Below are 12260 nucleotides of genomic sequence, written 5' to 3'. Positions count from 1 at the left end.
CAGTATTTTCTTAGGCAGTATCATATTGTGTCAGTGCATTTGACAGATGTTAAATAGAGTGGTCCTAGCAACTTCACTTTCACGCATTGGAGAAGGAAACGGCAACCCACTCCAGTGTTCTTGCCTGGAGAATCCCAGGGACGGGGGAGCCTGATGGGCTGCCATCTATGGGGTCGCAGAGAGTCAGACAGAAAAACCCAAATGAACTTTTTGACAAACCCAATAATTTGATGAAGTGTCGAGTGTGAGCTGGTGCTGAAGCTCCAATATTTTAGCCCCTTGATGGGGGAAGCCAACTCATTAGAGAAGACCCTGATGCTGGGAGAGATTGAGGGCAGGAGGAGAAGGGGGTGACAGAGAATGAAATGGTTAGATAGCATCACTGACTCAATGGACATGAGTTTGAGCAAACTCCGGGAGATGCTGAAGGACAGGGAAGCCTGGTGTGCTGCAGTCCATGGGATCACAGAGTCGGATACAACTTAGTGACAACAACAGCAACGACGAGAATGAGCTGCTGTCCAAGCGTAATGACAGTTTCAGGCATCCTGTCCCGACCTCTGGCTCCTTCCCTGTGATTGTTCTCAGCTCTGTTATCTTTTCAGAGCATCCAATGTGAGGGGCACTTTTCTTGTCTTTTCCTTCTGAAATTGCATAAATTTTCTAGGGCTCCTTGATTTCTAAAGAAACCAGGAAAAAGAGATTCAAATGAAACAGCAAGAGTGCCCCTCTTTTTAACAAAAAATTTTTTTTTGGCTACACCGTGTAGCAGGTGGGATCTCACTCCCCCTACCAGGGAGCAAACACATGTCACCTGCAATTTAAGCATGGAGTCTTAACCACTGGACCACCAGGAAAGTCCCAAGACAAGATCCTGGTAGGAGACTAATGCAAGGGTCTGTACAGACATCTGCGCTTAGAGGATTAGCCAGAATATATGGGCAGGAATTTCACCCCAGGCTGAGACTGTCGGGGTCTCTTGTTTAACTCAGCGATGGGGTGGAGCTCCTCCAGATGGTGAAGGCGCCGGATTCCAACAGCAGCAACCTCCTGATCACAACCAGACAAGGCCTCGTCCTGCTTCGGGGGCAGAACCTCACCCCTTCCTGGGTCTTGGGCCTCCAAGGCCCGCACAGGTTAGTGATGTGCTTCTACTCAAAACCGTGTGGAACCATTGCTTGATGTTAATATCTGGAGCCGGTGCACGGGGAGGGGGGTCCCATTCTCCCCTTTCGGTCCTTCACTTCCTATCACTCACATTGCTTTCACTTGCAGCCAGCCTACTCCGGGGTATTTCACGGATGATGAGACGATAGATTTCCTTCTGCAGATACCAAATGGAGTTGGGATGAAAAAGGTAAAACCTGGGGATGAAGATCAGTCAGAACATATATCCAGAATGAACTTGGTGTCCAGGCCTGCGCTTGGCATCGTGAAAAATAGAAAGAACCTTAAAACATGGTCCCTTCCTTCCAAGAACTCCAAGTGTAGCTGGGTGGGTAAAATGAACAGTCACAATGCAGTGCTAACATCTACAGCAGCAGAAGCTTTTCTCGCTGCCCTACTCCTTGTATAGCAGTTCCTTGTGGATTCTCAGTGTCCATGTGCTTTCTGAAGTCTCTTGCTGGGGAAAGGCTGGTACCAATAAATGTACCACTTCAGTTTATATACTGAGATTTCAGAGAAGGTAGGCCAGCTGGGGCAGTGGGTTGTCATGGAAGACTTCATGAAGGAGGGAAAGGTTATCAGGGCCTGGCAGTTGAATTGCATTTCTAGAAGCAGGGCAGATCCATTGAGGAGCTTCAGAGGCCCTGAGATGTATGGTGGAGTGTATTCCAAGGTCACCAATGTTGTCATCTGGTCTCTACGTCGTGTCTGACTCTCTGCGACCCCATGGACTGTAGCCTGCCAGATGCCTCTAGCCATAGGATTTCCCAGTCAAGAATACTGGAGTGGGTTGCCTTGTTCTCCTGCAGGGCATCTTCCCGACCCAGGGATTGAAGCTAAGTCTCCTGCAGCTCCTGCATTGCAGGCAGATTCTTTGCCCACTCAGCCATACTCAGCCATCAGGGAAGTCCCTGGAATTTTGGCAGATGGGAAGCTGTTTTGTTCTAGAACTGTGCAGTATGAGGGATTTAGGGTGATGAGGAAGTATGCATGCAGTCAGGGATTTTGAATTCCCCTTAATTATCTTTTGAGAGATACAGCTGAGTGAATTTTCTCTTAATTTATTCTGATCATGTTCCCCTAACTGTGGTTGGCCACGGTCACCAGCAGGAAGGGACAGAGACGAGGCGTGGGTTTTAGCTCCTCCATAGCGGGATGGCTGCTCCGCCCAGGACCGCCCCAAGTACAGAGTAATCGGTGTCTCTGAGCCTCCGTTCCCTCATCTGATGATGAGAGGAGGCCTTGATGATTTGTAATGTCCCCTCCCACCGGGAATTCTTCAGTCCTTTAGGCTCTGTCTAGACTTCTGATTGTTGTTGTTGAGTTGCGAAGTCATGTCCGAATCTTTGTGACCCCATGGACTGCAGCACACCAGGCCCCCATGTCCCTCTCTGTCTTCCAGAGTTTGCCCAAGTTCATGTCCTTGCCCAGACTCCTGGACTTAGTTGTTATGTAACGCTCCCTGAACACCCCATTGTTTGCATCTGGTTTAAGCTCCGTTAATGTGTGTGGTGTTTGCGTGTCTGTGGGTTTTTGTCTGGTTTTGTGTTTGTGCATTTTGCTGTCTCTCTGAGGATGGGTCGTACTCATCGCCTTCTCTTCTGCAGGTGATGGTGGTGGACGGAGACTCTGGCCTGGTCACGTGGAGTTACAGCATCCCGTGTCACATGAAAGAAACTCCGGCCACATCAGCAGCCACTGTGGAGCAGAAATCTGTCTTCCTCTTCTGGGCTGAAGGGCTGTCAGCTGCATCGCCCAATCCTGTGAGTGAGCCTAATGTCAGATGGCACCTGCTCTTGAGGCTGACTGGGTCTGGAGGTCTTGTTAGACCTGCTCTCTTCGGAGCGGTTGTGGGTAGAGACAGTGACCTGGATGGGTGGGAAACCCAGAAGGGAGGGCGTGTGTGTGTGCATAAGGCTGATTCGCTTCACTGTGCAGCAGAAACCATCTCAGTGTTGTGAGGAAACCATGTTGTTGTTTCTAGTCGCTAAGTCATCTCTGATTCTCTCCATCGGCTGAAGATGAAGGTTCCCCTGGGGGTTCACAGGAGAGACGTTCTGATGTGCAGAAGGCAGATTCGAGAACAGATTTCTTTTTGATTTAATTACTTACTTAATTTTTGGCTGTGCCGGTCTTCGTCTCTGTGCGGGCTTTTCTCCGGTTGGGGCGAGTGGGCGCTGCTCTCAGTTGCAGTGGCTTCCCATGGGCCCTAGGGTGTACGGGCTTTAGTAGCTGCAGCACGTGGGCTCCGTAGTTGCGGTTCCCGGGCTCGAGGGCACAGATTCAGTAGATGTGGTGCATGGGCTCAGCAGTTACTGCACTCTGGCACGTGGGATCTTCCCAGACTAGGGATCGAACCCACATCTCTTGCACTGGCAGGAAGATTCTTCACTACTGAGCCGCCAGGGAGGCCCTGAGAACATCTTCAGTGCTGTCCTGAGGGGCTTTCATGGGGTTGAGGAGATGGGCGTGCTGCCCCTGCCCTGTGCCAGGGGGTTTTGAGTAAGACTCACTTTGATTTAGTTTAGTTAAACCCAAGTTGACCAGCACCTACTGTGCGCCAGGGACCTCAGGATAAACTGGGGACAGTGCTGCCATCTGGAGGACAAGCAGATGAGCCTGGGTGATGGGGAGCCTGACGGAGGGGGAGTCCTGAGTTCATCAGCCATGCACTCTAGAACTTACCTTTTCTGAGTCTCACGCTCTTTATCTGTTAATGCAGATGCTAATATAGTCCCTCACTTTAGGATCAGATTTCCAATGATGATTGTCCTAACTCTGAAGTTCCCTAATGTATGACCGTGGACATTCTACCTAACATTTAACTTCCTGGTTTCCTCATTTAATAAAACGAGGGACTCAGACCAGATGACTGTCAAATGTAAGCAACTACAAACAAGCACAAAGCAAAAGCAGGCTGCAAATGCTCTAAGGGGGTGCAGATACAAAGTTTAGATGGAAGCACCAAAGGAGGAGGGTCTTCATTTTGTGGAGGGGGGAGGCGATTAGGGAGCTTTTCACGCAAGAGGGGGCATCAAGTTGGAGACCTCGTGACAAGTGTTTTAATGTGGAAGTGGCGCTTGAGGATGATGTCTAAGGGGAAATGAAATTGGCCAAGGACGGGTAAAGCCTGGTGAAGTGTGAGCTTGTTTCACAGACTTTCTTGGAGCATGGATGTGCAGGCAGATAATCATAGGAGGCTGGGAAAGGCTGATTTAGGTTACATGGTTTTCATGCGAAGGAGTTTGGGCTCCATTCTGTAGGCAGTGAGGAGGGACTTTGGCTATGTCCTTTCTTTCTTTTTTTTAAAAAATTTTTGGAGTGGCTCTACTGGTAAAGAACCCACCTGCTAATGCAGGAGATGCGAGAGACCCGGGTTCGATCCCTGGGTCGAGAAGATCCCCTGGAGAAGGGCACAGGAACCCTCTCCAGTATTCTTGCCTGGAGAGTCCCATGGACTGAGAGGAGCCTGGCGGACTACAGTCCTTGGGGTTGCAGAGAGTGGGATTCGACTGAGCAGCCAACACTTTCACTTTCACATAGTTGATTAATAATGTGTATTAGGTGTACAACAGAGAAATTCAGTTATATATATATACATGTATCTCTTCTTTTTCAAATTCTCTTCCCATTTAGGTTGTTACAGAATGTTGAACACAGTTCCCTGTGCTATACTGTACACCCTTCTTGGTTATCCTTTTTTTTTTTTTAAATAACTTTTTATATTGGAGTATAGCCAATTACCAATGTTGTGATAGTTTCAGGTGGACCACAAAGGGACTCAGCCACACGTGGTTATCCATTTCAAATATAGCAGTGTGTACATGTCAGTCCCAAACTCCCTAACTATCCCTTCCCCCTAGCCTTCTCTCCTGGTAACTTAGGTGTCTGTGACATGAATAAGCTATTTTCTTGTCATGTGAGCTGCCCATGGTGCTGGGATCCTGGATATGGGAAGTCCCTCTTATGCTCTGTGGGTACTGGTGGGAGCGGGGTTGTGAGCTTCCCGCCCAAGTGACCCCTCCCCTGCTGACTGTGGAGGAGCAGGGCTGACACTCACTCCCGGGAGGGGAGGCACTGGGTACTCATTCACGGGGTTCCTGTGCTGTACGGCGTTGTGTCTGCAGAATATCAACCTTGCATGCAGTCAGATGGTGAAGAAGGTTCCAGTGTGCATTGCTTCCGCCTTAGGGGGTCAGGAGACTGACAATGAGATCTTGGGATTTTTGTTTTTGTAGTTAATGAGTGTCTGATCCATGTCTTAGTTATTTCAGGAATAGATAAGATTTTTATGAATTTATTTTTTAGCTTGACACTTGCAGTTGGCTTTGCTATCCAGTAAAAGCAGGAGTCTTTGGTTCGCCGTGTTTTTATAAGCAGGCTTTCCCTTGACAAAGCCCCTCCTGCTGCCGGGGAAGAACTGTTCCTGATACTCCCAGAGGCACCAGACTGTGAGGGCTCCATCATTTTCTCTCCTGGGACATGCCTATTTTCTTCCTTCCTTCCTGTTTCCTATGAGGGAGAAAGCATTTTCCAGCTCTGGTGGTTTGATGAAGTTAGTGTTTAGCCAGTGTTTTGAGATTTGAAATGACATGTCTCTCGTACGTGGAGTTTCTCTCATACATGCCCTGGAGTGAGATCGGGGCTTGGCCTCATAGCGGATGAGTAACCCCCACCATCTCTGCCGTCCCTTCATCTGAGCAACGTTGTACAAGGGAATGTGGACTGACCTTTGCTCTCCCTGTTTCTCATCATCAGGATGTTGTCCTGGGAACTGGGCCACCCAGCCTTCACCACCTATACCTCCTGCATCCCACCTTCCCCTCCATCCTCCTGGATCTAGCCAATGCCACTGGCACTGTGACAGCTTCAGAGGGTAAGTCCCTTGGGGTGATGCAGAGGAGGGGAGGGGACGTGCTGGCCGGGTGAGGGGGATGAGGTGTGTGCTGTGGATGAGAGCAGGACGTGTGCCCTGAGTGGCTCCCTGCATTTCCCTTGGTACCATGGCGCCTGGGGCCACCGCCCAAGAGCGCCCTCTGAGGCTGTACCTGGCTCACAGGGTGAGGACCCACAGTCCCCGAACATTCTAGAATGCTAGAAGCTACCGGGCAGTGCTATCCCATCCCCAAGCGTTCAGGGAGCTAATGTTTCAGGAGCCGTTTACCTGTCGTCAGCCATGGGCCAGGCACTGCGCCTAGTGCTGGGAATACAAATCAGAGTAGTTTCTCAACCCTGTAGGAGCTTAGGAGCCAGAACTCACTGCAAAGGATAAAACAGAGGCAGGATATTTCCTCAGGGCATTTGTTTAGGCTCAGTCATGTCCGATTCTTTGCGATCTCGTGGATTGTAGCCCCCCAGGCTCCTCTGTGAGATTTGCCAGGCAAGAATACTGGAGTGGGTTAGGCTCCATAGAGACTTTCTTGCTGCACATGCCCAGTGCATGGAAACTGGAGCCAAGAGGAAAAGGGAAGAAGAAAAGTCACCTGCAGTCTGACCGCTCATAACCACTAACATTGGCAAGTGTTGTTTCATGTTGTTGTTCAGTTGCCAAGTTGTGTCCAACTCTTTGTGACACCATGGACTGCAGCCCACCAGGCCTCCCTGTCCATCATCAGCTCCCAGAGTTTGCTCAAATTCATGCCCACTGAGTCAGTGATGCTATGCAACCATTTCATCCTCTGCTGCCCTCTTCTTCTACCCTCAGTCGTTCCCAGCATCAGGGTCTTTTCCAGTGAGTCAGCTCTTGGCATCAGGTGGTCAAAATATTGGAGCTTCGGCTTCAGCATCAGTCCTTCCAATGAATACTGAGGACTGATTTCATTTATGATTGACTGGTTTGATCTCCTTGCAGTCCAAGGGACTCTCAAGAGTCTTCTCCAGTACCACAATTCAAAAGCATCAGTTCTTTGGTGTTCAAGCGTTCTTTATGGTCCAGCTCTCACATCCATACATGACTACTGGAAAAACCATAGCTTTGACAGTGCTGACCTTTGTCAGCAAAATGATGTCTCTGCTTTTTAATACACTGTCTAGGTTTGTCATAGCTTTCCTTCCAAGGAGCAAGGATCTTTTAATTTCATGGCTGCAGCCACTGTCCACAGAGATTTTGGAGCCCAGGGTCACTGCTTCCACTTTTCCCCTTTCCACTATTTCCCCTTCTTTTTGCCATGAAGTGATGGGACCAGATGCCATGATCTTAGTTTTTATAATGTTGAGTTTCAAGCCAACTTTTTCACTCTCCTCTTTCAACCTCATCAAGAGGCTCTTTAGCTCCTCCTTGCTTTTTGTCATTAGGGTGTCATCTGCATATCTCAGGTTATTGACATTCCTCCCAGCAGTCTTGCTTACAGAATATGATTCATCCAGCCCGGCATTTTGCATAATGTACTCTGCATATAAGTTAAATAAGTAAGGTGACAGTATACAGCCTTATTGTATTCCTTTCCCAATTTTGAACCAGTCATTGTTCCAATGAACATTACATAATGGTAATTAAGAATCAAGACCATTTTTATTGCAACACCTGGTTTATAGAGGAGGCAGAATAAACACTGACTTGGTACAGAGACTAGGCCACGAGGCGCTGACAGTCTAGGAGTTACCAGAATTTCTGGTTTGTTGTGCTCTCTTTTCTGCCACAGTTGGCCAGTCCCCTCACTTCCTGATCTTGGGCTTTCTCAGCAGCAGCTTTGGGACTTACCTGGTAGCTCACTGTAAAGAATCCACCTTGAAATGCAAGGGACATGGGTTCGACCCCTGGTCAGGGAACTAAGATTCTGCATGCCACAGAGCAACTAAGCCTGTGCCACAACTACTGAAGTCTGTGCGCCACAACCAGAGAGTCTGTGTGCTGCAATGAGCGATCCCACGAGACGCAATGAAGACCCAACACAGCCAAGATAAAGAAATTATTAAGTGCACAAAGGTAGCCGCTGTGGAGAAGCGCAGTTATAGAAACAGAGGATTTGCCGCTTTGCTGGCCACCAGCTGCTCACCAGTGTGCACCCATAGTCTAGTCGGTCCCTTGTGTTGATTAGCGCTCAGTAAACGTCTTGCATGAATCAGCAGAGGAGGAAATGGGTGAATGAGTCTTGAGCCCAGCCACTCTCCTGTGAGCCCAAGTCTTCTGTCCTCATTGACTGCTCTCCTTTGTATCCTGCCTCAGTTGGGATCAACGACCTGTGGAAAGACGCCTTTTACGTTACCAGGACAACAGGGCCCAGCTCTGAAGGGCACCCGGCACCCCTGGTGGTCAGCAAGCTCAGTCTGCGGTGGGCGCTGATGGAAGGCCAAATGGTCCAGCTGGAGGAGACCACCCCCAAAATCGGCCGCGGGGAGCTGCGCAGATTCCTCTCGAGGATAAAGTTCGTCGACTCTCCCTACCAGGTGACAAGCTTGGGAAAGAAAGTGTCTGGTTACTCTTGAGGGTGAAGGGCAAACACAGCCAACTCCAAGTCTGCTCTTTAGAAGGTCAGGGGTGCGGGTGGGCACCTTCTTGAGTTGCTAGGTATCAGGAAATGGCTGTTTTGGACCAGCATTATTTTGTAGGGGTGAGTGATGACCTTGAACTATTGCTTGGCTATTCTGAGCTGGAAATGGTACCCTCTCTCTTAGAGGATACATTTGGAAGTGTGGGGTCATAGCTTTTGTTGTTATTCCGGGTCTTTCCTGGGTAAGGCTGGTGATGCCAGCCTCGTGCAGGGCTTGTGGCAGTTACCTACTATGAAGAACTCTTAGTGTTGTTGTTGAATTGCTGAGTTGTGTTTGACTCTGACCGCATGGACTGCAGCATGCCAGGCTTCCCTGGCCTTCACCATCTCCTGGAGTTTGCTCAAACTCATGTCCATTGAGTCAACGATGCCATCCAACCATCTTATCCTCTGCTGGCCTCTTCTCCTCCTGCCCTGAAGTCTTTCCCAGCATCAGGGTCTTTTCCAATGAGTCAGCTCTTTGCATCATGTGGCCAAAGTACTGGAGCTTCACCTTCAGCATCAGTCCTCCCAGTGAATATTCAGGGTTAATTTCCTGTAGGACGGACTGGTTGTCTTGCTCAAAATGCACCCCCTGCCCTAGCCAATATGACAGCCTAGTTCAATGTTCAAGAATGAATCGTGGAAAAAGATAAAAGTCTCTGGGCCTTTCTGGAGGGACAGTTGTAAACTTTGGAGGCTAAAACAAAAGGATAGGGAAATAGAGGGATATTCTACCTTGAGAGTCCTTCCATGTCTCTACCATGAAAAAAATTAAAGTCACTGATTCGTGCCCTTTTCTCCCTAGATCTAGGCTGCTGGACTCTTCAGTTCCAGAAGAAGTGAACGGAGTGGCACTGTCCCTCCCCAGCGGGTGTAAACATAGTTCTTTGGAGAGGAGGACTTCTGTCACCCCCTTCCACCTCCTCTGCGTGACCGTCGCCAGGCACTTTGAAAGGCACTTGGAATTCTTCGATAACAGCACCACCCATTTGGCTGTTGTATCTTACCTGCCCGCCTGACTCCTGAATTAACCCCTTCTCCTAGGCACTCTGTGTGGATAGTTTGGAACTGTGAATCTTACTGTTTTATTTTTTGTTTGTCTAATGTATGAACCCTGGCTGGGAAATTCCAGTGAAGTCCTTCCCTGGAACGTTTTGCTGTGCCTAACGCCCTGAGCGTGTATCTGTCTGTTCATGTGGTGATGAAGCCTTCTCTACATACGCACATTGTAAGCTCCCAGGTTCTCATCCACCTGAAACACATCTTGTTGGTTTGGGTCCTCTTGAGACAGGTAGCCCACCTCTGACTTGGAGGGCCCCTCAGCCTCTCTCCCCTATTCCCCCTCTGCTGGTCTCTCTCCTGTTCCCTCTGCTGGTACCTCGCCTGGCCCCTGACCTTGGCAGCAGCAAGAAAGACTGACATGGGGATAGCATGAGCCAGCCAGAATTCTCATTTCTTCCTCATCTTAGGCCTCCTGTCTCGTCTCCTCACATATTCCTTCTCTCTAGGTGTAATGACCATAACGATTAACCCTGATTGGTGTGAGGCGACACCTCATTGTAGTTTTGGTTTGCATTTCTCTAATAATGAGTGAGGGCTTCCCTGGTGGCCCAGAGGTTGTTGAGCATCTTTTCATGTGTTTATAGGCCATCTGTATGTCTTCTTCCTGAGAAAGACTGAAGGCAAAAGGAGAAGGGGGCGGCAAAGGATGAGATGGTTAGATAGCATCACCGACTCAATGGATATGAATTTGAGCAAGGAGATAGTGGAGGACAGAGAAGACTGGTGTGCTGTAATCCATGGGATTGCAAAGAGTCAGACACGACTTAGCAACTGAACAACAATAACATATCTTCTTTGGAGAAATGTCTGTCTGGGTCTTCTGCCCGTTTTTGATTGGGTTGTTTTTGTGCTGTTGAGCTGTGAGCTGCTTATAGATTTTGGAAATTAATCCTTTGTCGATTGCTTTGTTTGCAATAATTTTCTCCCATTCTGACTATTGGAAGGGGAGCAAAAGTGGTTTAAATACCCCCTCCCCCACCCCTCCCCCAGCAAGGTCCAGAGGCTGTGTCTCGGTTGGTATCGTTCTGCCTCTCGTGGTCATTTTTATCGTGTTTACTGCGGATGTGCTTATGTGTATGCCATCCTCAGCTTAGAGGAAAACTCAAGTCAGGAACAACTGAGGCAGGCAGCCTCAGCCCCCTTTCATCTCCACTCTGCTTTCTCAGCATCTTCTCCTCATGGGCATCTTCCTTTCTGCTCTTTTATTCAGGGAAATTTCTGCTTTGCTTGTGCGAGAGCCAAGCTGTTTCAGGACTTTGGCTCTGGCTCCTTGAGCCCAGCATGCAAACATTCTGCCGTGTACACTCCTCTTCCTTGTAGAGCCCTTGAAGCAGAGTATTTTGAGAAAATGTCTCTGTAAATACTATAGCTTTTATAAGTGGTGAAATTCTTTAGAGTTATCTCTAGCGCTTACTTCTTCCTTCTTCTGTATGAATATGTTACTTTATCAGGTTCTCTGTTAAACGTCTAGACCATTGTTCATACAGCAGGGAATCCCACATGAGCCGGAGGAGAACCACTTTTGTTCTGGAATAATTTTGATAAGTCATCCCTGAGTACACTCAGGTTCTCTTTTGACTTAAACCCATGTCTTTTTAGCTTGTGTTAATAGGTTACTCGACTTTAGAGATTACAGAAAGTTGGGATGCCAGATTTAAAGGGATCTGTCTGAATTGCCCACTGGTAGGCATTGTGACCTAACAGAAAGTTGGTAGCCAGAGCTCTAAGCAACCATGGTGCCCAGCCTGTAGACTGGTCTTTTAACCAGGTTTCTGCCCTCCCATCCCCTCTGCCTTAAGTCCCTGAAAGCAGATTTGGTTCTAGCTCTTTGAAAGGCATGTATGGGTCCAGCTTATTGTAAACTTAGGGGAACAATTAGAAGATATCCAGGAGCAAGGGATTGATTCCAGATTCACTTCTAGGGTTTGAATCTGCCTGGCTAGAAGGGTGTAGGATCAAGTTTGGTCTAGGAGAGAATTCTAAGGACTAATTCACAGTCAGCTGAATACCTAAAGCCTGAGTGGCCATCCTGTGGCCTGGGGCTGGGCCACCTGGGGCCCTGCCACATGGATGCTTCCTGGGAAGCCACCCACTTTGGGCAAGAGTCAAATGCAGAGTTGTTTACTGAGGATCTGGTTTGAGAGGGACTGTTGAGGGCAGGAGAGTATATTTATGCTGGGCGTGTCCCAGAAATACATCAGTAGCAGTCGGGGGAAAAAGGTCCCTGAATTCTTTGTGGTGTGTTTGCAAACCAACTTAACAGAGACTGTTTTGACCTTGATCACTTTGAATCTCTCTCTGGCTAAAACAGCAGGACACAGGTTTCCTCTTTCTCTTGCAGCCAGTACAGTGGGGTGTACATGATGGATGAAGATCGAGGAAGCTTCATCTGACCGGTGTGGGTGCTGGGCTGTTGTCAAACATGTCTCTGAACTTCCTTCTCTTCTCAGGCAACCCCCTGACCAGATGTCTAAGACAGGAAGGGCTCCTCTCCTCCCCTGCGCTCCACTCGGGGTGCCAGCAGGGCCCATCAACCACTACTTAGAGACGGTACTGACT

The 12260-nt window shown here is 48.7% G+C and overlaps 1 protein-coding gene across 2 annotated transcripts in view; it reads left to right on the top strand.

Annotated features, from left to right (window-relative positions):
• Positions 1–10286, top strand: part of FAM234B (family with sequence similarity 234 member B) — a 37432-nt gene extending 27146 nt beyond the window's left edge. For both annotated transcript variants that reach the window (XM_018048460.1, XM_018048459.1), the window contains exons 8-13: positions 993–1136; positions 1276–1357; positions 2775–2930; positions 5926–6043; positions 8333–8553; positions 9445–10286. In XM_018048460.1, the coding sequence (XP_017903949.1) occupies positions 993–1136; positions 1276–1357; positions 2775–2930; positions 5926–6043; positions 8333–8553; positions 9445–9450 (727 nt within the window). In that variant the 3' untranslated portion in view covers positions 9451–10286. The remainder of the gene's footprint in view (positions 1–992; positions 1137–1275; positions 1358–2774; positions 2931–5925; positions 6044–8332; positions 8554–9444) is intronic.

The sequence above is a fragment of the Capra hircus genome, chromosome 5 (assembly GCF_001704415.2).
Source record: "Capra hircus breed San Clemente chromosome 5, ASM170441v1, whole genome shotgun sequence".
Classification (NCBI taxonomy): domain Eukaryota; kingdom Metazoa; phylum Chordata; class Mammalia; order Artiodactyla; family Bovidae; genus Capra; species Capra hircus.
This window is presented reverse-complemented; position numbering and strand designations above follow the sequence as displayed.